General features: G+C 39.1%; 3 protein-coding genes across 3 annotated transcripts in view; 2 read left to right on the top strand and 1 right to left on the bottom strand.

Annotated features, from left to right (window-relative positions):
* The window catches only part of cep89 (centrosomal protein 89), a 53,912-nt gene extending 41,700 nt beyond the window's left edge, over window positions 1–12,212 (top strand). The window contains exon 18 of the mRNA XM_005727529.1: window positions 11,328–12,212. Coding sequence (XP_005727586.1) covers window positions 11,328–11,514 — 187 coding nt within the window. The 3' untranslated portion in view covers window positions 11,515–12,212. The remainder of the gene's footprint in view (window positions 1–11,327) is intronic.
* A 412-nt stretch (window positions 12,213–12,624) lies between these two features.
* LOC102203319 (multidrug resistance-associated protein 9-like) lies at window positions 12,625–15,240 on the top strand. The gene is made up of 3 exons (XM_005727531.1): window positions 12,625–12,673; window positions 14,603–14,739; window positions 14,866–15,240. Exons 1-3 carry the CDS (start codon window positions 12,626–12,628, stop codon window positions 15,050–15,052), a joined length of 372 nt encoding a protein of 123 aa, XP_005727588.1. The 5' UTR covers window position 12,625; the 3' UTR covers window positions 15,053–15,240.
* A 1,259-nt stretch (window positions 15,241–16,499) lies between these two features.
* Window positions 16,500–25,635, bottom strand: part of abcc12 (ATP-binding cassette, sub-family C (CFTR/MRP), member 12) — a 31,378-nt gene continuing 22,242 nt past the window's right edge. The window contains exons 15-31 of the mRNA XM_005727532.1: window positions 25,191–25,394; window positions 24,423–24,557; window positions 24,082–24,190; window positions 23,152–23,202; window positions 22,830–22,928; window positions 22,635–22,738; window positions 21,615–21,797; window positions 21,273–21,499; window positions 21,045–21,182; window positions 20,702–20,891; window positions 20,528–20,617; window positions 20,232–20,421; window positions 19,544–19,703; window positions 19,383–19,461; window positions 17,412–17,525; window positions 16,999–17,163; window positions 16,500–16,887 (exon numbers count right to left, since the gene is read on the bottom strand). Of these exons, the coding sequence (XP_005727589.1) occupies window positions 16,795–16,887; window positions 16,999–17,163; window positions 17,412–17,525; window positions 19,383–19,461; window positions 19,544–19,703; window positions 20,232–20,421; window positions 20,528–20,617; window positions 20,702–20,891; window positions 21,045–21,182; window positions 21,273–21,499; window positions 21,615–21,797; window positions 22,635–22,738; window positions 22,830–22,928; window positions 23,152–23,202; window positions 24,082–24,190; window positions 24,423–24,557; window positions 25,191–25,394 (2,331 nt within the window). The 3' untranslated portion in view covers window positions 16,500–16,794. The remainder of the gene's footprint in view (window positions 16,888–16,998; window positions 17,164–17,411; window positions 17,526–19,382; window positions 19,462–19,543; window positions 19,704–20,231; window positions 20,422–20,527; window positions 20,618–20,701; window positions 20,892–21,044; window positions 21,183–21,272; window positions 21,500–21,614; window positions 21,798–22,634; window positions 22,739–22,829; window positions 22,929–23,151; window positions 23,203–24,081; window positions 24,191–24,422; window positions 24,558–25,190; window positions 25,395–25,635) is intronic.

Below are 25,635 nucleotides of genomic sequence, written 5' to 3' on the forward strand. Positions count from 1 at the left end.
TGTGTGTGTGTGTGTGTGTGTGTGTGTGTGTGTGTGTGTGTGTGTGTGTGTGTGTGTGTGTGTGTCAGCCCTCCCGATCTGTGAAATGGCAGCAACACGAAGAGCAGAGGCGGTGACGGTGTGTGTGTGTGAGGTGGTGACGACGCCCATCGGGCCCTGTGTCCCTGCTATTAATCGAGTCAAAATCTGTATTTGCTCAGTCGTGCGAGATCAAACATCTTAATCGTTTATTAGAAAGCACTGAATAACAACACAGACATACACAATATTCACATGAAAATTTGAAGAAAAGAAGCAATATCATTTCTTAAGTCGCAATAGGGCTTATCAGTACACTGAAAAAACACTGACGTGTGGAAATGGAGCAAGATGCAAACACTGTTTAGTGCAATACTGATTTATTGTATAGCTTTTTGTTCTGGGGGTGTGTACATAATGTTACAATGTGAATAGGTGACGCTGCATTGAACACCCAGTTATATTACTCAATTGTCTGTGCTTCTTCCACTCAAGACAATAAACGGTTGTAACCAGGCTTCATTCTGCTAGGTTCATTACCTCACTGTTGACTCTTCTGCTTCCATACTGTAGCCATAATTTTATGGGCCAGCCATGTCTCCTCATGCATGTTTGTGCAGACAGTAGGTCTGTCCACAATTAAAAGTATTCCATTCAAAAAAAAAAAAGAAGAAGTCATTACCCATAACTGAGACATTCCTTGTCCACAGATCCACATTGGGCAATTCCTACAGCCACATCTTGGGCGATCGTGGCTAAAGAGTTGGGAGTTTGCCTTGTAATCGGAAGGTTGCCGTTCGAGCCCCAGCTCAGACAGTCTCGGTCGTTGTGTCCTTGGGCAAGACACTTCGCCTACTGGTGTTGGCCAGAATATGGCCAACACCAGGCGCGATATGGCAGCCTCGCTTCTGTCAGTCTGCCCCACGGCAGCTGTGGCTACAACTGTAGCTTACCTCCACCAGTGTGTGAATGGGTGGATGACTGGGTGTGTAAAGCGCTTTGGGGTCCCTAGGGGGGACTAGTAAAAGCGCTATACAAATACAGGCCATTTACCATTACTCTCTGGACCCCATATATCTTTAATTTTAGTTTGGTCTCAGTAGTTTAACAACATGTGGACCCGCGTTATGATGCCTGCTCAGTGCCACATGGCCCTCAGACACCATTATTAGCTCTCTTGCAAGTATAATGAAGCATTTAGAGCCAAAACTATTCCCCTCAGAAGATAAAGTAAGACAGTAAATGTTTACATTACAGTGATTTTGTTGATATGACCATTTAAAGCTGATACCTTTGCTGATGTTTGTATCTCTTTGCTAAGATAATTGCTCACGCTCCTACCCTACCTAGAGTAAATAGTATCAACTTCACAGCAAGCTGTAAACACAAGAAGCCAAAAAAGGTTTTAAATATCACTTTTTTAAAACATCTCGTCAGTGTCCTATGTCATTATATATCTGTGTGTTCTGTCCAGTGTATGTATGTGTACAGTGCATTTTTCTCTTTCATCACTGGGTTCAGGACATACATGCTGACATTCTGTAAAGTGGTGGAAACAGCAGATCATACAGCTCCGTTCTAAAATCCTCCCTTCACATAAAATGAGTTAGCCCTCCCTCCCTCCCCAGGATCAGCAATTTCTTCCAACGTTACCACCAACCCCACAGTTGTACACAGTGCTCACAGACGCTGGACTGCTTAGGGTGGAAAAACTGCACCTGATTCTTAACAGGATTCACATGAATACTGCCTGAAGCAATATATTTTCAGTAAATATGATATTATTTGATTGAGAACATGTCAGCACATACTTTACGTTATGTATTTAGTAAATATTTCGTGTATACAGTAGTTGATCGTATATTCTTGGTTCTTTTTAGACTATTGTAGTACGACACCCAGTGAACACTGAGTCTTTGTACTCTGATGCTCCTGAAACAATCTACCGCTTCCCCTTTATTCCCCTGTTAGTCTGTTTTTAGCTCAGTCTCTGAGCCAGCTGCCTGCTGCTATCAAATGAAAGCAAGCTAATCAGATTGTTAGAAGATCCTGTCCTGGTCTGCCCTTAGGGCATCTTAATGACAAATTGTACACATTACCACAGACATTACTAACCTACTGGCTTTACCACACCACAAACCGCTGCACCACTGCCTTTGAGTAACTGCAGATACCCTTGAGTCAGCTTTACCCAGTCATCAGAGTGCATGTGAATGAATCTATGACTGACCTCCAAATGGTGGCACAGAATAAAATGTGTTATTGTGGCAATAGCTGATGGTGAGTAAAATCTTGGTGATTTAAAAAAACCAGAAGTACCTTCTTCTCCATTTAAGCGTTACGAGACGATTTAAATGAGAATTGACTAGGGTGAAGACAAACTTTTCAGAACTGAACAGAAGAAAATCTATCTCTGCTTCATTCGTTTCTCTCTGATCCACTGCTTTGTATTCTGCCCATGATACAGCAGCAGAGATGCTGATAAGTTGTGATTACCGCCTGCATGCTGAGTTCTGCGTAGCCTCCAGGGAAGCTGCATTGCCTGAGACTTCCAGGAGCTCAGGAGGGGTTTGAGTCTTCAGATCACTTTTTTCCCCTCTCCCCTCTGCAGTCCTGTCTTCGCCATATCCAGCCACAAAAAAGCAGAACATAGAAGAGCAGTCCTTATAGAGCTAGCTTCCTCCCAACAAACATTTCAGCTTTTGTTTGATTTCTTTCTGCAGCCTTCTAGCTAAGACCTGAATGCATAATCTGCTCTCACTGTTTGGTGTTTGTTGATAAAACATATTTTTAGCATGTTTTTCAGGATTTTGAGTGGGTGGATTTGAGCTCAGTGATGAATAATTGTTTGGAAATGATGCAATAGATTAAGAACTGCCTGAGAATGGGTTTACACTGAGTTTGTTGTCATATGCTATGTTGTAAAATAGCCATAGATTCCGTTTTGAATTAAGTTTAAGCATCGTTTTAGATTTAGGTTCAGGTGAACTACAACAGCTAATCTAAAGTCGGTTCGACTTTTTGTCTGATGCAGCATTAATCTCTCCTGTTTTCACTCGTGGGAAAATGAGAAGTGTAAATTGCTGACATTATTTTATGTTAATGTTGTGCACACTTGGAGACTCATGCATAATTAATGCCTATGTCCAAGAATGTGGATAAACATATTTTTTAGCAGTAGTTAATTATCAGGTTCACGAGTGGTTCTGAATCTGCTTTATCCAGCAGAGTAAAGGACCAGAGGGGATAATAGCTGGTTCTCTGTTCCTCTTGAGTTACATGGTTCTGGGCACAAAGGTGTGGTGTATTTCAGGAGGATCATGTAGTGACCAAGATGTTTATGCTTTTAGTGGCTCATCAGGTGGTTGAACGTTATAGAGCAGGGGTCTTGAACTGCAGGCCTCGAGGGCCGGTGTCCTGCAGATTTTAGATCTCACCCTGGGTCAACACACCTGATTCAAATGATTAGTTCATTACCAGGCCTCTGGAGAACTTCAAGACATGTTGAGGAGGTAAATTAACCATTTAAATCAGCTGTGTTGGATCAAGGACACATCTAAAACCTGCAGGACACCGGCCCTCGAGGCCTGGAGTTCGAGACCGCTATTATGGTGGAACCTATGTTAAATCTAGTTTCTTTTCCTTGCAATTTGTTTTCCAGCCTAAAGCATGAAGTGAAAGAGGACTGTTACTGACACACAGCAGTGATACTTTTGTAGTCCAAACTGTACATGTAGCTGACATAGAAAATCCATAACCTTTTGTAGACCTCAACCCAACCCAACTCAACACCAAGATGCCATTTCTTCAGGGGGTTTTTTGGTTTTCAGTTACAAAATAATGTAAATTTTAAATTGGTTTGCAGTGTTTGTTATAATAGGTTGATTTTATTTTTAATGATCAATGAAAAATTTAAACTTATATCTATCTGGATGAGTAAAATTTTGTAAATATGTATTTGTATTGCTGTGACTAACTTCTCTTTAGTTAAGGACAAAATACTTGCTTAAAGTCATAATTAAGGAGAGATGCTAGTGTTTTTCCCTGTAGCTGTCTTTCTGCCTTATTTGCCTTATGATCCCCAACAGCTCAGAATAACTCAGAATGATGTTAGTGTCTTCGCTGACTGAGACAGGATGGGGGAGGTAAGGAGTGAGATGTTCTGCTGCAGAGCAACAGACCAAATCCTGATATGGCGACAGCTTACTGAAGCTATTATTGTAATGGAGGTTTTCTGGGATGGCAGAGCTACTGCTAAGCCTTGCTAAATACAATAGGTCAGACTGCATCTGTGTGGCTTTTGGCTCCTGCAGCTATCCCACCAAACATACACACTCCTATTGAATTTTCCATCTGTTGTAGCACCAAGATTAATCTTTGTATTCTGTGTGAGTAGTGAGTAGCCTCATAGGAAGCAGCGGTGAGAGCTGTTGCCCCAGGTAACTGTTTGGGTTGGAGGTAATTAGCAGACGTGTGAGTCTTTACTCACCGAAGGCAAAGGACAAAGTGTTTTTTAGCAAAAGTCATTCACTCCGAGGAACATTGTTAATTAGGAATGAGATCATTTTTTTCCTTCACAGTCAAGTTAATGTTCTCAAGATAAATTTACAGTCGGGAGGGTTTTTTTTCCCTGCCTTTAAAATTGCAGGGAAAATTGGTCATTATAAAAATTTTATGTGTGCCTTTTATAATATATAGGCTTTTGATGAACCGCCAGGATCATAGATTTGTCCAGAACTGTAGTCATCTAGAAGTAAGAAGTCACCAATCAGTAGGAAACTCACACAGCTGGGAATTTAAATAAAAAAAAAGAAGAAGCCTGAAACAAGATTTAAAGGGATCTATTGCACTTTCTTTTCTTTCTTTCTTACTTTCTTTTTTTAATTTTCCATCACTCACAATCAGACAGGCAGATAACTTTATAACTGTTGTGCTGTTTCAGCAGTTTTGGTCTACTCTTGTCTGTCAGTGAAAGAGATATCCATGTCCCAGAAACACAGAAACCCCACCCACTTACAGTTCAAACCTTCTTTTAGGTCAGGAGCAGCCTATCAGAAAAAAGCAGGCTTAAAGGGAGGGTGGCCTTCAAGGGAGAATAGCTAAATGAGCTTGTTTCAGGCAGAAAATTAATTGAGTTGCTAATCAAAGGCCTAATATGAGACCAGATATAAGATAAGATCCTTGAGGTGTTAATCATGCAAAGACACTCTAGTGAGAGCTGGAACGGAAACTATATGATAAAACAGTTATGTCTGTGAAGGTTGTCAGTCATCCAGGTCATCGTAGTCTAAGGAGCTTGTAAAGAAAAGCATCTGGACTTCTTAGAATAGAAGTCCAAACACTTTTCTCTACAAGCTCCTTAGATAAAACAGTTACAATGACAAAAGATTGATCTGTCTTTTACAGGTAAACATAAGGCAACCAGACTTCAGTGGTGGACTTCAGAGAGATGTTCTGATGTACACTTGGAGCTAACCCAGAGTACCAGTAGTAACTTCTACTTAGGCTTATTTCTGAAGCTTTGCTGCACCTTATATGGTCCTCACAAGCAAATTAAGGTTGTCAGACTGTCATCATGTGCACATTATAGTCAGACACAGCATCAACTGGAAAAGTGTCAGAGTGCAAAAGATACAAACAACGTGAGACCATACACACCTGCTTTACGACTTTTAACCAGACACACTGACTCATTTGCTGATGCAGACCTTGAGTTGCTTTGTATTAGTTTGACTTTTTTTCCCCGTTGAGATTGTTAGAAATTATGATCATTTGCTAAGATTAAAGTGCTTCCCCACAGTCCTGCCTAAAGCTCAAACAGAGATCTAAACATAATACAGCTAATGCACAAAGGAGTCTAATCGGTGCATCTAAAGTGCATATTTTCAACAATATCGCATAACATGAACAAAATCTAAAGAAAGTAAAGGTTCATAAAGACAGTATTTATTTTCTTTAATAAATGTTGTATCAAATCTGGACACATACACACACACGCACACAGACATATATATACACATGCAGATGTACACTCATCCCCCCTCCAAACGCCTTCAACGCTTATTCCCCTCCGATGCTGCAGGCCCGGATGTACTGTCTACATTGGCTGTCTCTCACCCTTTACCCATCCCTGTTGCTTGTCATGTGTTTCTTTGGTGTATTAAGAGTTTTTTCATGTGCTTTGTGCAGAGGTGTTTTTTTTCTGTTCTCAAACTGATCTCCCTGTTGAAGCTCAGTCTGGGGGGAGTTATATTTTTTTCTCCCTATCTTTCCTCATGTGGTGCATTTTGCATTGTTATACCTCTCTGACCTGTCTTCCCCATGTGATGTTTTTGTGTAATGTATGTATGGTCGGAGGGTAAGATGGCGCCGCCATTGCGTGCAATAGGTCGGCAGCATTAACATGAAATTTCCCCTTGTGGGACTAATAAAGGTATCTTATCTTAAATCAATCAAATCATAAACAGCTGTCCTGCTTGGTAGAGCAAACCAACAGCTAAAGAAATATTGAGGTTATTTATTTTTGTTGTTCACATCATGGTTAGGCAGAACAATTTAGAGTAGGTTCTTCTAAGAAGCCTGACAGCTACATATGAAAGGCTGAACCGAGTAACTTCCCTGGGCACAGAAAACAAACTCAGTTAGTGGGAAATGAACTCAGATTGGTTTTTTTCCTCACTACAGGCAGACCACATCTACATTTTTGGACTGACACTGCTCATTTTGTACCCGTGCTGTGATCAAACTCAAATGTCACCACATCTCACACTGAGCTAAGGAGGCAAACAAGTCATCTTCACTTTGAGTGAAGTCAAATTTTATGGTTTTGTTTCGGTGTTGAATGCGTGAATGTTGCCACATCTGAGCCGTCAACAATCATCTCCCTCTGACAGTTATTCCCATATCATCTAAATGCAATATAACACCCTGGCCGAGCAGAGTGATTGCTGCTTTATTTAGAAACACTCCACTTTTTCCTGCATTGTGCCTGGTGAGTTAATTTCATGAGGAAGTGCTCGTCTGCTCCAACTAAAAAAAAAAAAAAAAATCCCTACTGACATGGAGGTAAGTGTTGTGGTCAATGCGATTTAAAGCCTTCAGGGAGACTGATTTTAAAAGCTTTATATTTTATTTATAATCTCTAATTGAGGAAGGTAGCTCTCTGTGTGCTTGTGAGATTTGTGATGTCTAATCCAAGTCCGGCCAGATGCCACAGAAAGTGATGAAGTTTATAACACTCGTGCTTGTTTGTCGAAAGCCCCTGATTATCAGCACAGTCTAATTAACTGACTGTTCAACCAGAGGCTGTTTATTAAACACATCATAGGTCAATCTGGTTATAAACTTTTGCTACTGAATCGCAGAAGGAAGAGAGTTATAGTGCCGTAAAGCCTGATGCTCAGTCACTGCAGTATTGAGCCTTTAAAAAGCGTTTGCTCTAGTTAATGTATATTTGTGTAGCAACAGAAAAATGCATCTGGTCAGCAACTAGTATTTTTTTTGTTTTTATGGGTTTTAAAAAAAAATATGTTACATGTTCAGAAAATTTGACTCACATCTTGTTAGCTTTTAACTCAGGTTTTCTTTTCCTGCTATAAGTTCTTTCCATTAGAAAAGATCCAGGATCACTCTCAATATACCAAATACATCACCTGTTGTTTGTGTAACGTTTCTAATTTGACTGCTGGCTTGTTGCTGACATTAAGAATGCACATCAGATGGCAGGCTAGACTCACATGAATAAATAATTGGGCATTCGTGTGTAGAATATATATTTTTTAAAAAGGATCAAAGTCTTATTTAAACTGTCAGTGCAATCGATTACAGTGGATTAGGAAGACATTTAGTCCTCAGATTATACCCATGTTTGTTTGGATTGTAAGCAGTTAATGTTGTGATCAGCTGAATGTTAAACCCTTGCTGATATGACTGCTGGCATTAACCTTCAGGCTTATACATTCACACACACATGCATAAACACACGACTGATGGATTTTTTCAATTAGTTCTTGACTAAAAGCCCCACAGTGAATCTTGTGTTTATAAAGATCGTAATGTTTCATTTTCTATCTAATATGGAGAGGTGTCCATTTAACTTAATGAGCTTTTCAGTAGCTGCAGTTTGTATTGCTTTATGTTTATTTGTAACAATACCTTTTTAGCTATCCTTTCTATTACAAAGCACTGATTTTCCACACATTCTCAATCTATCTTAATGCATACTCCTATTTGCACAGTATACTCTTCATTTTGGAGTGCCTGCACTGTGAAATTCACCCAAACCAACAACTACATTTCTGTTCTATTACATTCTGATGGGGTGCTATGTGTGCTTCTCTTTTTCAATCATAATATACAATGCCTCTGGCGCTACTTTAGATATAATTGAGAAAGAAGATGAAGCATGCACTTCCCAGCAACCCAGAGTGATATAAGGACAGCAGAGGACTGTTGCTGCAGCCATTGCATCCCCATTATCTGCGATGCTGATGACAGGTTTACGGTAGAAACCTACAGTCTGTTTTGGATAGTGTTTTCGAAAAGAAAAGCCCCTTCCTCGCTTATTATTATATACAAACGTGCCATTATTCACTGTATTTAAACATTTTCCTTCATTCTTCAGTTTCTTGCTTTAATGCCAACTCCACTTCACTTGATTAGTCATTATTTTATTGAAAACTGATGCCGCAAAACTGAAAAAGTATTTGACATTCTTTCTGTTTTTTATGCTTTTTGACTTTATTTCGTGCTGATCTCACAGAGATTCAAAGTTCTTTCTGAATCTGGTTGTTGTTTTTTTAAGCTGAATGACTCCAGAACTGAAATAATCATAATTACACTTTCCTCCAACAGAAATAGTATTGAACTCTCTTCTAGTCTGAGCTTTGTGTTTGCAAAGAGGCTCAAAACCAAAAAGACTCTGAGCTCTTGTTTAATATACAGACGTCTAATATCATTCAATTCTGTTTAATTCTTCTTAGACACATGTAAAAAATTCAGCCATTCCTGTCACAGTCCGATTTAGAATAGGTCATCCATCCTCTTATTTGTTTCAGACTTGATTACCATAGTGGACTTTATTCAGGCTTCAGCATACACAGAATGCATGTCATTCAAAATGTCGCTACCAGAGTTTTAACACAAAGAAAAAAGAGTGACCATCAATGGCCTTCAATGACCACAAAAATTTCAGCACTTGTTGCGAAATTTCATCTTGAAAATTGAGACAATGTCATAAATTGCAGGGACAAGGTAAAAAACTTGGGCGTGTGGTTTGACGTGGTGCTCTCCTTCAAGTCTCATGTAAAAGAGATAACAAAGACCACCTTTTATGATTTGAGGAACATAGCCAAAATCAGACAGGTTTTGTCAAGCGACACTGCAGAGGTTCTTGTCCATGAATGCTCTTCTTTCTGGGCTACCAAAGAAAATTTTAGAGGTCTACAGATGGTGCAAAATGCAGCTGCTCGCATTATAACAAGAACCGGGAAATACATTACCCCTGTACTGAGATCTCTTCATTGGCTACCTTGTCAGGTTCGAGCAGATTTTAAGGTCCTGCTGCTCACCTACAAGGCTTCAAATGGATTGGCACCTTCATACCTCTCCGACCTTTTACACCTTTGCGTTCCATCCTGTGCTCTACGATCTCAGCACTCTGGCCTTCTAAAGGTTCCTAGAGACAGAAAAAAGACAATTGGAGAGCGTGCTTTTTCTTTTCGTGCCCCGTTTCTGTGGAACAGCCTCCCTCAAGATATTAGGCAGGCATGCTCTGTAGAGGTTTTTTAAACTAAGTTGAAGACACATTTGTTCACCCTATCTTACATGTCTTAACTCTATGCCTTCTAGTTTTTAAATTCTTACTGTTTTTAACGTGTATTGTGTTTTTACTTGTATCACTTTTATTTATTTATCTTTTTAGTTTCAAATAGCTGTACAGTACTTTGTAATAAATAAAGTTATTATTATTATGATTAACTGTTAGTTTTAGAATTGATTTTAAGATTTTATTGCTGGTTTCTAAAGCCCTACACACTCTGGTGCCTGCCTAGATCAATGAGATGCTGACTCCATATGACATTATTGCTGCTTGAGGTCTTTTGGCATGGCTTTGTTTCTGGGGTTTTTAGTCACTAAAGCTGAGCCTTTGTAGTCAAGACTACTGAATTCCATAGCTGAGGACTTTAGGCGTAGAAATTCTTTAACCTCTTTTAAAAAAAAAATTTAAAACACATTTTTGTCATGCTGCACCGTTTGCACTCATGACATGGGATTAACTCTAGGATCTTCAGAGAGCAGATTTCAAGTTACTTAAAGTTACGGAAAGTCATAGCAAAAGGAGCAAAGCAGCCCAACATTCAAAATCAGAATATTTTATTAATCCCGGAGGACATTATGTTGTCACAGTCGCTCCATGACACTAAGAACAGTACCTAACTAAGTTAAACAAAATAATACAAAATATAGCAAAAAAGCTCTAATTACAAATCTCCCAGTATATTACACTACTATACTATTATATGCTATTATACTAAAATTAAATGTATACAGTTGACACTGAGGTGCCCCTCTTATCATTTTGACTTTTTATTATCGCTGTAGAGGATGCGATATTAATGGTGTGCAACGATTGCAGTGTGTACTTGGGCTTTAGATAGAGGAACTGTACAGAGAGATGACCTCAGGCAGGAATGATTTCCTGTGTCATTCAGTGGTGCATTTGACTAATCTCAGTCTCTCACTGACTGTGCTCCTGTGACTGGCCAGTACGTCATGGAGTGGGTTGGAGGTATTGTCCAGCATTGTCCTTATCAAGGACAACATCCGCTTCTCTGACGCCAGCTCCACCCCCACAGTGTTACTGGCCAGTAACTGATCGGTTTATTGAGTCTGTTGGCATCTGCGATCCTCAACCTGCTGCCCCAACATGAAACAGCATAAAGTACGGCACTCGCCACAACACAACTCATAGAAAATCCTGACCATTGTCATCCAAACAGTTCAACTATGAAAATCTGGAGATCATCTAGGTGTGTTCTGACAAAATTCAGATTCCTCCTGCTCCTGACAAATGTAAAGCAAATCCATGTTTCTAAAAATGGTGATGATTTGATTGAGCAGGGGTGGGAGTGATCAGACCTGTGTGCCCACTTTAGCTGCCAAGGGGTGTAAATTCAGTTTACACAGGTCCAGTTGGTATTGTGTAACTTTATTGCTATTTCACAATACTGTAACTTATCAAATATGTAGAATGATGGACAAATGGATCGTCTGACTCATTTTCTTGTCTCCTCTCTTCACATCTGCAGGGAGATAGAGGAAGAGCTGGAGGTGGTGTGGGAGGCAGCAACAAGGGAGAACCAACAGATGAGGGAGACTCTTTTGGATTCCAAACTCACTGGGGACCTCCACAGTTGGCCTGCTCATGCTCCAGATGAGATCACTACATCCTCCCAGCAGCAGCAGCACAAGCATGGGCTGGATTTCTATTGCTGAAATACCTAGAGCAATAACCTGCAGGTGTGCCTGTCTGCTCAAAATAGACTGCTCAGATAACTGTCAACTTGTTATAGTCATCATGTCAGCCTGCAGACATCCAGCAGCTTGCCTTTGTGTCAGTTTGTTGTTCTATCTGAGTGATACCTGAAATCTGTCTGGTGGATGGAAATATTTGCAATACATGGACAGAAACAGTATTCACTTAACACAGTCAAGCTGGTGAGGAAGACTTGGCTTGGGCACGAGTAATGGAAAGAAAAGCATCTTGGATAACTTTTATTTCTAGAAGTGAATGACTTTTGTATATTTTAGCATATATTTGTATTTTTAAAATTATTATTCTCAGGGTTTTATAAAACATGCAAAGTATAGTGCCATACAGGATAGTGAAGAGTTGCAAGTGGCACTCTGTGGTTATTACTTTTTTTGTTGCTAAGCGAAGGTTGCCATCTGCTGGACAAATGTAGTAACAGCATTTTTTACTGTCATGTATTTGCGGGTCTACATTTTATACAATGAATGAGAAATGCTTTCCTGACACTGTTTGAATCCCACAAAATTAAAACGACAAAAGGGCACAATTTTTTTTCATGTAGAATTGTATATACGCGGTTATTTACAGACTTTTTACAGACCTTGTTTTGGACTTGCAGTTGTATTTTCATTACACAAACAGCAATGTACTGACCCTTCAGATACCATGTTAATAATAAAGAAGTTATTTCTTTTCTTTATGGCTGGACTTGAGTCATGGTAAGCCGCACTTGTCGTCTCACATCTATGTTTCATTTGATGGCATCCATCCATGAGCAGTCCTCAGGGATTATTCTATCCTGATCAGTCAATCCAAACTTAGAATAATCCTTTTTCCTTACTAGTTACTATGTTTTAAAAATCTGACTATTCTCCTGCCTAATATCAACAAAACTGGCAAATATAACAAGCTGATGATACATCCCTCCCAGAGTCACTTGTCTGTTGCAGAAGACTACATAGCTTTAAAGACCACGTAGCTCATAGATAAGGTAGCCTTATTACCAAACCTCCTCTGCAGATCGATCGATTAGTATAAAAGCGCCGCCTACAGACCAATCACCTCTCACGGAAGATGGCGTCGGCACGTGTGGAGCATCCTGCGGACTTGGTTGTGTGGGGGGTAAGAGGTCTTGAGAGACCGTGTTATCCCTTTGATTTTTGCACGAGCATGACCCTAAAAGCGCACTGAAGTCTTGTAGACAACCTGTTGTTTACAAAAGAAAGGCCGCAGTTTGAAGAATTTCTTTGTTGGAATATTGAAACTAAACATCCATTGCATAAGGAAAAATTGCAAGAATAAATATAAATAATGGAGTTGTTCCTGTAATTACACTTACTAGTGCTTTATTGCCAGGACAGCGGCTTCGAGAAGCTTCGAGTCGTGAACCAGCTTCCTGAAAGTTGGTGGTTTTAGTGAAGCCGCGTAATGACAAGACGTTTTGGGAGCGCTGAGCTTTGTATTTAGAACAGGCCCGGTGTTTTGGCACAACACCGAGCTGAGCGATGTAGATGGGGCCATACTCACACAAACCAAAAACTAAACACCAGCAATGTTCCCTCTAAGCTGCGCACGTGCGCACTGCTGGCACGGTCTCTGCGCACAGAAAATCTGCGTTGCGCACAAAAAAAATCTAACCTGAATTGAAATTAAAATTAATACTTTAATCAAAAAATGGTATGGCAACGTGGCATCTAGTTGTTAAGAAACGGGGGGAAGTTTTAGGAGTGACGGCGTGTTTTGAGATGTGAGAGATTTGACAGGTTTAGCGCAAATCTTGTGTAGTTAGTGTGTAGTGTAGTCAATATATTTGTTGTGTGTGTCAGAACAATGAGGCGACTGCTGAATGTTACAGGAGTTACAGGAGTGATACATCTCCTGTTGTCAGGCCTGCAGGTATCAGGCTTGTGATGTTCTCCTTTATAGTGGACAGAAATTATTTTTGGAGTGGCACAAATAATTTGTGTGGCATCAAATTTGATGCAGAACAGCTAATTGTTCTGTAAATAGTTTGAAATGTTTATTTAAAAATGCCTTGGCTGCATTTAAAAAAATGGCTGCAAAAAACTTTGTTGTTTGCCAAACTGAGTTACTTTTTTGAGGAGTAACTATATAATTATTTGCCCAACATTGGTCATTATATACTGTATTTTGCAGACAGAGTTACAGGACTCTCTCCCAGACCACAGACTCATACTCATAATACAAGTCAGAGCTTTATAAAAAAAATAAAATAAAATAAAAAGTTGTGTTTTCGAAATTGGAGTTAAAGTTATTTTTACTTCCAATAGTGTTAACATACTACACAGGCCAATGGCTAGATTATTATTATTATTATTATTTTTTTTTAACATTTTCATTGTAAATGGGCTAAAGCAGTTTAAAAGTAGTCTAACATAAATGTAAATGCTGTAATTTGATTATTTTTAATTAACTTGGATGGATTAGATGCTGGCGTGACCACAGTGCACACGTCTGAGGTCGCTCACAGTGGTCCACGGGATCGCTCAGGGAGTTTGTGTGTTCGCTCAGACACATGAAAAATTAGAGGGAACATTGAACACCAGTAAACGGAGAAATCTGGTGTACTACCTGTCATCGACCTGAGCAGCCCAGTTCTCTGGGTTTTGCTTACGTCGCCACGGAAGGGCTGCTTGCATTTAAATAAATAAAGAAATGAATAAATAAAGGGACAAAAATTAAATCAAAGAAAAGGAGAGCATGGCGTAATAACACGATGAAGAGCTGTTTGATTTGCATGTAGTATAAATAAAAATAGGTATTCACTTTTTTCTCTGCTTGGAAAATGTTTAAATAATTTCATTTGTGTCAGTTTGATTAATTTTGGTTGTTTAGGACATGACGAGGTAGTTAGTTTTATGTTTTCTGATCATGTTTCCATATCTACTAAAATTGTAATTAGGAAGTACAATTAATTGTTAGTTAGTTTAGATGTCTTTTTTTTTTTTTTCATTTTGTTTGTTTCCAGATTTGTTACTTGGACTGAGCTTATACACCTTTCCGTCTGTCTTTGTTTTTCTGCCTCTTTAGGGAGAAGAATTGGGACCTGTGTCTCTTGCCTCAGAAGATACAGATAATGACAACAGGGAAATACCCCATCCTTGCCCATTTGGAAAATACCGACGGAGCTTGGAGACCCTTATACCCTTCCGCTGTTCCTCACCAGAGTCAGTTTCATTGATGAAAGAAATTGCTAAATGTAACCTGTCTGCCAAATAAAAGTTACTTTCTTTGATATAGAATGTCTTCCATGTACAGTACTCATTTGCTTTTGCTTTTTTTGTCTTGTCCAGGTCCCACGCTGTAGATAATGCAGGTTTAATATCATCTTCAGTCTTTCTGTGGATGATCCCCAAAATGTGGGCCATGTTCAAGAATGGGCTGGATACATCCGACCTACACCTGTCTCCTTTTGATGTAGTAGACATTAGCGCAAAAAGGTCTCTCTTTGCAGATTCACATTTTTCGGTTGTTGTTTAAACACATCCCCATTTTATTAGCTTTTAGCCTATTGCTTGTTTTTGCATGCATCTGTTATTGCATAGCATCTTAATTTATTCCACCAGTCAATGGACAACTGCACTAAATCAAATGTAAACATTCAGTGACGCGGTGGTGGCTAAAAAGATTTGTTTACCAAAATGTGGGCTGGCAGACTGGACTTGTTTGAGAAGTCTGAAATGAGTCAAGCATAAAATTTGACCACTAAAACATTTTTATTTTTCTGTTCAGAGATGCAAGTAAATAACTGTCATTTGGGTTCCTTATTGAAACACACACAAAGTATTAAGTAAATATGAGGATTCGTGAATGACAATCATTGTATTGGGGGGGAGGGATCAAACTAAGAAGAGCAGCATACACAAAAGCACCCAACATTCTTAAAACCAATTACAAAGTCAGCTTATATATGCCCTGGAGTGCATCCATTGGCTATAGGACTCAGAACTCAGCCAATCGGATCAGATGGTGTGAAGGGCGGAACTAAGAGGTCGGGACCTGTCACTCAGCCAATAACTGAGTTTTATTTATGCTAGTGCTAGCAGATTTTTATTTGTTGTGACATCTTTGAGTTTTTCATTTGTTTTGTAAACCACTAACAATGATAAATTGCTTCCTTTTCTTTTGTCATGTGCCCTGTATATGTGTTGTCTCCTCCACCACCTCACCTTTTAATGCCGAGCCTTAGAAGTTAAAAAAGAACAATATCGCTAACATTAGAGTTACTAGTTGGAGTAAAACATCTGAAATTGTTGTTTTTGTTTTTAATATAAAGATATTTGGCATAGATTTACATTGAAAGGTTAAGCATGCTAGCTCTCCTCACAGCACCTACAGGTGGTGTTAATGCTGTAAAATCTCCAGTGAAAGCCGTGATTTCTTCCTAGAATATATTCTTTCCAGCTGCTTTGGAAATACACTGCTGATAAGAGATTTGTTGGCTTTATTATTTAACTGTCCTACGTCACCAACTGTCACTCATGAAACAAAACTACAATTTATTTAGTTACATTTGCTGAGTTTTGGGCAGCAGCTTTGGTGACATGCAGCAGGATGCAGCCAGCAGGTGGCAGCATATAGATACACTTGTAACCCCAATTCATCCATACGTTTGTTAACTGCATATCCAGCATAGGGTTGCTGGTGCCCTCGTAGCCCCACAACCTGTTTAAAATAAAGGTAATCTCGCTGTATATATAATTTCTTTTTTTAAAATACCAATTAATACTGAAACACAAATTTAAGTAATTTATTAGCACAGATCTTATCAGGGTCATCTGTATATACCTACACTATGAAATTTACCATGGTTTTTTTTTATTTTTTTTTTATGTCACACAAAAAAACAGGATTTAAATTACATTTAATAGCAGCAAAGAAAGACTTGGCAAATGCATAACATAATTAAACTATAACGTGCATAAGAAGTCATCTCATTCGAAATATGAAGAGAAACCCAGTAAAGTAAAGTACAGTGCTCATTGTTTTGTATCAGCAGACAGGAGAGATAAATGCATAGTTTTTGAACTTTGTAAATAGTTATGTTGTCTTTCCTGCACTGTTATCAGTTTCCATCTCTGCTGCTCAGTTACATCTCATACAAGCACACCAGAAAAGAGTGTAGTATCACAGTACAGACTTCGATATGGCTGTGTATATGGATAACTGTTATGAACATGCCCAGTGACTACTATGCAGCAGTTTTTTGGTTGTCCTTCTGTTCAGGAGTTTACTGTATTAGCAGCTGTCAGGAGTGATGAGAACAGAGAGTCTGGCCGTTGCTTCAGCACATCTGGATGATCTAATTCTGCCACCTGTCGAACAGAACACTTAGTGAGTTTAAGTTAAAGATTGTGTAATCATCTTTGATTTGTGTTCATTTGTGGGGGGTTTTTTTTTTGTTTTTTTTGGGGGGGGTTGGGTACCTGTCCATTGTCCATGACCAGAATACGATCTGCATGCATAACAGTGTTGATGCGATGCGCTATGGTGAGCATGGTGCAGTCTTTGAAGGCCTCTTTGATGGTGTTTTGAATGAGAGCATCTGTTTCTGAATCGATGGATGCTGTGGCTTCGTCTAAAAGAATAATCTGCCAAAAAATAACCAGCGTAATGGTGGTTAGAAAGAAGAAAACGGTGGATGGCAAAAGTGTCATAAAATACAAAAATGTTTACAGTGCTTATGTTATTATACACTTTGAATGCACACAATGGTAAATAATTAATGGAAATATTGGTAGAGGCATCACAAGCTAATGTGGCAGCAGTATCCCAGCCAATAAACTGTATTTGCAAATTAAATTTAGTATCATCAAGAAGGTGTTATGTGTGTACACACCTTGGAGTTACGGAGTAGAGCCCTAGCCATACACATCAGTTGTCTCTCACCAACAGAGAAGTTCTCTCCATTTTCCAACACTGGTGCCTGTAGCCTTTCTTCCAGCTTGGAGATCTGATGGAACAAAATCATATTTTGGTACTGCCATTCATACCCCTCAGGCTAACAGAAAGAGGATATTCGCAGCAAAAAAGCCCACAAAATAAACTACAAAGTCGTATAATCCTTGCCTAAGGCAAGGCAATCAAAAGTTTGAACTCTTGTATGGAAAGACTATCTGCAGTTAGACAGGAGCAGCATAAGGATTCTGGGACGGTGCCTCGGGCTGGAGAGCCAGTGAGATTGGCTTGCAACCCCCATGCTAGTCTTGGATTAAGGACTACTACAGTTCATTTTTGCCAGAAAGGAATTCCTGAGCAGAGATGGGCAGTAACACGTTACTTGGTAATTAGATTACCGTTACTTTCCCGTAGAAACGCTGCGTTACCTTGTTACTAAACCCGTGATTTTTTTTTTTTTTTTTTTTTTGGGCGAGAATGTCTCATGACAGTGACGTAAGCGAGTGCGACGTTCGTGACAACAGCTGTGTGCAGATCAACAATGGATCATATATCGAGTGTGGGAGAGAGTATGAGCGTGCAGCGTTTAAAGCGTGGAAGTACTGACCTTTAAGTTTGATTCCATAAAAAGTGACAAAAACATTAGTGTCTGTTGTGCGTGTTCAGCGAAAAAAAATAAAACTAAACTTCCAAGCAAGCACCGAGTGCGCTATGACGTAATGGGAAATTCACAGAGAAACTCGCGGATTCTTCAACTGACTGGTGCGGCACACCTGCACCAGGGAAAACCTCCGCCTACGCCACTCCTGCTTTACAGGTGAAAATAGAGCAACAGGACTGCTAGTCTTTGACTTTATTTATTTTCTGCTGTGTTTTACTTGCATCTATTTGAAAGAGTGAGTGTTAACACAAAAAAATATTTTATTTTATGTGCTGGAATGTGCAGAAAATAGGTTTAAATGTTAAACTAATTTCTTCCAGTCAGAGAATGTTGCATATAATACAATTTTTGCTTGATGCATAAAGTTAAAAGATTAAAACTGATAAAACAAGTTTAAAAAATTTACTTTTCCATTTGATTACATTTTGTATGATGGATTATGCAGAAATTAGATTTGGGCTGAAAGAGCTATTGCTTTATTACCTATTCAGGTTGTAAATAGTGTTTTTTAAAAAGTAGCTAAGTAATTAATAACTTTTGAAAATAAGTAATCAATAAAGTAACGGGATTACTTTTTCGGGAAGTAATCAGTAATTAGTTACTGATTACTTATTTCAAGTAACTTGACCAACACTGTTCCTGAGTGTATTCTGTGATAAACATTTAGACATGCCAGAACCTTATCAAACTTGTTGTAATAAAAATCTTTAGGGTTTATTACTTCCAGGTTCACGGCATGAGCGCAACATTAGTCAGCATTACTGGTGCCATTAATAACTGCTAGAGAGTTGTTTTCCTCTGCGGAAAAACATGTGCCTGGACAGATGGTACTATAATTGTACACAGAGGAAGGTGAACTAAATGTAGGGCACTGGAGGAAAAAGTCCAAATTCCAAATTTTCAATGCAAAGATAAAGTAAATATGCAGAGCTCGTCAGAGAGTAAACAATACTGGCCAGTGGCAGAAAAATTGTTAAAAATCTAATAACTGATAGCTAATTAAAGGAAACAAAGAACAGAAGTAAAACTAAATAAACGTCATGAACAACATGAACATAGGATGTGTCAAAAAATGAACATAAAATATATGTTTGGCTCTAGGGCTATTCCATTTTCTTTTAGGGCTATATCAGACGTGTCACAGAGACTGCAGTCTTACGCGTTGTGGGTTTTAGTTTTTGTCAAAGCAAAATCTTGGATAAAAGCAAGTGGCAAAACAAACAATAAGACTATACAATACTGATAACATACTGAGTCCTTTATATAGGTCTTCTCCAGTGCTGCCCAAATCTCCTCATCAGTGTAGTTATTAAACGGGTCTAGGTTGTACCTGTAGGAAAAACAGCTCTTTATCTAGTGACTGACATGCAGGAGTAAAATCAGTGTGTGATTCTGTACTTCTGGTTCACTACCTTACTGTACCGATGAACAGCACAGGGTCCTGAGGGATGATGGACAACTTGCTGCGCAAATCCTGCAGGCCAATGGACATAATATCAACTCCGTCTATCTTTATGGTTCCTGCTGCAGGCTCTACTAGTCTGAATAGAGCTACTCCTAAAGAGGATTTCCCTACAGACACAAAGCACAGAGCAGAGTAGCTGAATATTACACTATAGCTGATTAAAATTGTAATCTGCACTATGGAATAATTAGGAATTCACTGCTATAATAATTACAACCCTGTTTCCCCAAAAAAGGAAACTGTGCAAAATGCAAATAAAGACAGATTTAATTTAAAACATGAATGTTTAAAGTTATACATTTTAATGGATAGACAACAAATTATCTTTCATCTTAATCAGTGACTGGGAATAAGGAGACCATTCTGAGTCCAGTTTCAACCAAGGTCAGTAAGCACTTTGATCTTCTATCAGTGGACGCACTAACGAACTCACTCAAAGAACCATGGGTCTAAACTGGTCTTCCTACAGTCCAGATTTGTCACCTATTAGCAAGTTACAAAACAGGAAATATGACAGAGACGGCTTCAAACTTAATTATTTAAATATTTCTAATTAACATATCTTTTTTTTTCTCCAAAAATCCCACTGAATAAAAATTAAGAAAACGTAATAGCTCCTAAATTCGGGGCCTTACCAGAGCCAGTCCTTCCCACGATCCCCAGCTTCTCTCCAGGTTGAATGTGGAAATCAAGGCCGTTTAGGACGATTGGTGTATTCTCTCTGTACCTCATCTTATAGTCTTTGAAGGAGACGCCCCCATTGCTAGGCCAGTCCTGTGGGATCTGAGCCTCTTTAACATGCCTGGGGGCCTCAGATTTACAATCCTGCAAATAAAAAAGTTTATTTTTTGAGTGAGGCAAACAGAGGGAATTTGGGGTTTGGTCTTGGCAAAACCATGAAAGATGGATCGTTTCCGGAGAGAAATCTGACCATGATGTATTCCTGCAGTCGCTCCACTGAGTTGAACCTTGCTTCCACTTCCGTTGACAGTCTTACTACATATTGAAGCATGCCTGTCAACTGGACAACACACAAAAGGTCTAACAAAACACAAACACACATTTCAACATGACTTAGACGTATAACTCTGCTCTCCTTATTTACCTGTATGGTATAGGTTATGGCCAGGCCTTTCAAGGATGGAGCGATAAAGTCATTACTGCTAAGCACTACAAACAGAGACACCAACAAGGTCATAATAGAAGCCATGAAGTCCAGCCAGAAAGAAAGCCACCGGGTGCCAGAATGAAACAATAAAAAGTGATTGGAGTTGATGTCATTCAGGGACTTGAACCTACAATATGACACAACGACGTGATGAGAGTTGAGAGCACCGATCAAAGACCACATCATTTACAGATATTTACAGAAGAACACATTATTTACTATTACGACCAGTAATAGAGAGACTTTTATTTGTTTCTGTGAAAGAGTTCTGGTGTCTTACATTTCTATGTGACTGTTTCTTGTGTTGTAAGCATGGATGGTGCTGAGGCCCTGCAGTGTAGAAGTCGTTAGTGAGATACAGGGAGAACGGCTGATATTTTCCATCTTCTTCATAAGACGAATACCCCTTTGGAATAGGCTGCAGATAAATTCAAACAAATGTTGAGCAAACTGTACCTTAAACAACTATCTGCTCTCGCACTAAGACAATTTTTAAAACTTAACTCACAACAGAATGAGGGTAAACAAAGCTCCCATGATGACTACAGCCACAAGCATGTATGGAAAAACGGATGCGATGATGATAATTGTGAATGTGACGAGAAGACAATACTGCAGGAAAGAATCCATGACAAGAGGAAGCATAGTGTCCACCTCCTCTTGATCTTTAGAGAAACGGTTTAGAATTCGGCCTGTTGGAGTTGTGTCGAAGAAACTCATTGGACTGCCAAAAATCTGTGAGAGGAAAATACAAACAACAAAAATAATCATTCTTTGAATCATTGAGCAGTTAATCTGTGTTTCAATTGGTCATGTTGGATGGTAAACACTGGGGATTATTTCTTGGTACCTTCTTGAACATTGTGTTGTGGAGTTTGCAGGAGGCCCTCAAGGTGACGTAAGTATAAAAGAAGCATTTGATGAGGGCAAGTACCACCATGATGAGCATCATCACACCATAAATCGTTTGGTAATAGTGCAGGTCTGGATTTTTTGAGATGTCACCTGGATCTGAACCTGGGTTAGTCAATGACTTCGATAAAACAGACACAATATCTTTTGTTAGTGGAGAGAGAGTGGACTTGGCGTGTCGATCGTTTCAGTGGGTCTTTCTTGAACTGTCATCTTGAGTGACAAGACACAGCTAGAGAGCAGTTTTCTAATACAGCAGTGCATGGAAACTAATTTCTTTCCAGATCCAGAATTTGCTAAATAAAGAACATAACACTCCAGCATGCAAAAGTACTGTTAAAGAACAATTTTTAGCAGTAATGGTGTTGGAGCATGGTTAGGGTTAGGCTCAAGCTAAACAAGCGTAATGAGTAGACTAAGATGTGCCAGTATTCTGTGTACTGATAGGCTGGAATAATACGAGAGTGTACCACTAAGAAATGTGCTAGCTGGAATATTATGTTCTTCATCACATTGGTTCTGCCCAGACCATTCAGTTAGCACTCTGTTCCTGTAAAAGATTCACACTGCAGCAGTATAATGAGCACATCCAATAATCTGATCTTAATAAGAACTGCTCAAGGCCAAAGAGCACTAACTCTCACAGACCTCACTTGACCACCACCTGAACTCATCACTAGTAAGTATTTGTGGGTTACTTAAAAGCTGAGATAGCCTGGAAAAAGCCAAAAATTCAAGGTTTGACCTTAAGTCCATTGTAACCCTCTAATTTTAAAGAGACTGGCTAACACGGGCAATCTTACTTGAAACAATGTACCTTCTGGTGCTTGTAATCATCTTTATTGGATTCACTTGTGTTAGGCTACACAGTGACTGAGAGCTCATAGTCATTTCACCCAAGCTGTTTATGCATGATGAGATTATTTTTGTGTGAATGCTAGAGAGAGAGGATTCTCACCCCATTACCCTTTCCAAGCCAGAAGCTGAGCCACCAGTTGCTGAAGGCTGTGGATCCAATCATCAGGACAATGTTCAGGACAGTGAGAAAGACGAGAATGTAGCCTGTAGCAAAGAGTTGCAGCACAACTATTAAGTACATATTGGTACATTATTGCTTAAAATCATGTAAATGCATGTGTGTGTTATATCAGACCTCCAGCTGCTTGACAGTACCGGTGGTAGGTTCTTAAGGAGACAGCACCCTCTGTGGAGGACTCTTGATGGACCAGCTGGTCATCAGACTTGACAGGAGCTTAAAACAGGGAAAATATTTTAATAGAGTTGTAACAGGATTAGTGACTTCCATTTGCATTGACATGCATCACATGTGCATTTCCATTATAAAAAATATTTAAAAAATCGAAAGTATTGCTTGGTGTAAAAAAGGGGATCACATAACAACTAAATATGTAATAGTGAAACAGCTGACAAACGGTGGGATGACACTCAGAATTAAGTGAACTTTAAAGACTTACGCTTTTGCTCAGCTGTTGTTTCATGATCCTTTTCATCTGACATGTCAAATGCTGAAAGGAAGAATAGAAGTAATTTTATCATTCTACTAATCACAAAAATTGACTTAAATTATCATTGTCCACATATTGTAAGACATAACTGCAAAGAGTTGAACCACAGACCCCTACAGCAAGGAAATCTGGAAACTGATCACTTGTATACATTGTATGCATAGAGGGAAGAGTCACTTTAAATAATAATAATGGATTGGATTTATAAAGCGCTTTACAATGCCACTATTCATTCACTCTTGCATTCACACACTGGTGGAGGCAAGCTACAGTTGCAGCCACAGCTGCCCTGGGGCAGACTGACAGAAGCGAGGCTGCCATATCGCGCCATCGGCCTCTCTGGCCAACACCAGTAGGCGGTAGGGTAAAGTGTCTTGCCCAAGGACACAACGACCAGGACAGAGAGCCCGGGGATCGAACCGGCGACCTTCCGGTTACAGATGGGCTAATGAAGATGGGTCAATGATGCATATAAATATGATAGTAATGTTATGTCATGTTTTTGGTATGAAGTTACAAGAACTTATAATATGGGTATATAGCAAAAACAGCCAGGTCAACAAGTTTTCTGCCCTGTCTGTTATTACTTTACAAGGCCTTGTTTTTGCTTTACAAAACTTTGACCTGTCCCTGGTTATACAGTTGCTCTTTAACAATCAAAAGTACTGATGTGTCAACACTGCACGTGCATTGGCACAGCAACATTTAGAAAGTGTCAGCGTCATCCCCCTGAACACTGGTCTCTGGACAGTGAAAAAACAAAAATCCCACCGTATTCAAAAAAGCACCACTACTAAAACATGTAAAGTCTGTCATGAATTCAAAAACACCCAAAAAGTTCAAATTATTAAAATGATTTTCTTCCTAGTTTTTTTTTACCAGGGTTTGCCATCCCACTGTCTGCACGATATCTGAGCTCAACCTCTTTCAACTCAGGGGCATCTTGGGATGATAAATCCTCCTCTTCCTCTCCCTCCTCATTCTGAGTCTGACAAGCAAGAATATCAGGAACACAGCATTACAGCACAGCCCGTACAAACGTATAACCACAAATGGAATGATTTGTACCTTGTTTTACAACTGATCATTAAGTTTATTGTTTTTGACATAATAAAACAATAAAGAACAGGTGAGGTGGTTTGCAGGAACATAATAATAAGAATCAAAGATAAAAATAGAAGAGGTACAAGATGCATGCTTTTAATTTAGGGTATACTTACTTTGGACTGTTCCATCTGGTAATTGGTGATGAGCTGAGCATAGCGTCCGCTGGCGTTCATCAAGGTTTGGTGGTTTCCGGCCTCCCTGATCTCCCCGTCATCCAGAACCAGGATGTCATCACAGAACTCCAAATACTAGCAAGCATAAGTGAGAACAACTGTGGCAACAAAATCTACAGTGTCGTCAGACCTGTTCAAAACTATAATCACATGTACGTACACATTTATGTCATTTGACAGATGTTCTTATCTCCAGTAGCGTGACTTACAAAATGGCTTAGAACTCACGGGTAAGAGCACCAGTCAAATACTCTTCCTCAGATTAGTGACTTATGATTAGTAGGTAAACTATTAGCCAAGAATGCCTTCTAGGTTTTTTCAGATTTGACTGAATTTGTCCAAAATGTCATATTTAAAAACACAATTTTAGACAATATGCATATTAATTTCATGAATATGTATATTCATATTCATGAAAGCTGATTTCCAGATTTCAGAGTCTCAGACCAAGCTATGTTCCATCAAGTAACCTGGTTAATTTTTCACTTTGGTTTTTATACAGATTAACAAAGTGGAATATAGTGATTTTTATAAAACATTAACAGATGTTTTTTCTATTCTTCCTGTCATGGTAAGACATGGCCTCTGACTGTAAAATTACAATATATATGGTCAGGAAAGTCTTCTTTTAACTGCTTACATCAGTTGTTCTTGTCATTTAGTGTTATTCTTTAGTGAAAGCACTAAAGAATGAAACCGTGTTCTTACCTGGAGCTGGTGTGTAACCAGTATGACAGATTTTCCTTGGAGTTCCTTCTTTATGCATTCTTCAAAAATATGTTTCCCCACATGAGCGTCAACAGCAGATAGAGGATCGTCAAGGAGGAAGATGTCCTTGTTGGAGTAGACTGCTCTGGCCAGGCTGATCCTCTGCTTCTGTCCCCCTGACAGATTGAGCCCCCGCTCCCCAATCTGACAAAATGTCAGTAAGACTTAATATAATCCAGAAATTTACTCAATCTTTATGGAAGAGATGGTATTATATTTTAAATATTGTAATTCATTACATTATACTAGTGCATTTATTCCATACAACACTATGGCATTATTCTGTCTCAATTAGGGCTGCTCAATTATGGCAAAAATGATAATCACGATTATTTTCACTGAAATTGAGATCTCGATTATTTGACGATATTTATTTAACCCTTAC

The sequence above is a fragment of the Pundamilia nyererei genome, unplaced genomic scaffold, assembly GCF_000239375.1.
Source record: "Pundamilia nyererei isolate P.nyererei 1_Seehausen unplaced genomic scaffold, PunNye1.0 scaffold00025, whole genome shotgun sequence".
NCBI classification, from domain to species: Eukaryota; Metazoa; Chordata; class Actinopteri; order Cichliformes; family Cichlidae; genus Pundamilia; species Pundamilia nyererei.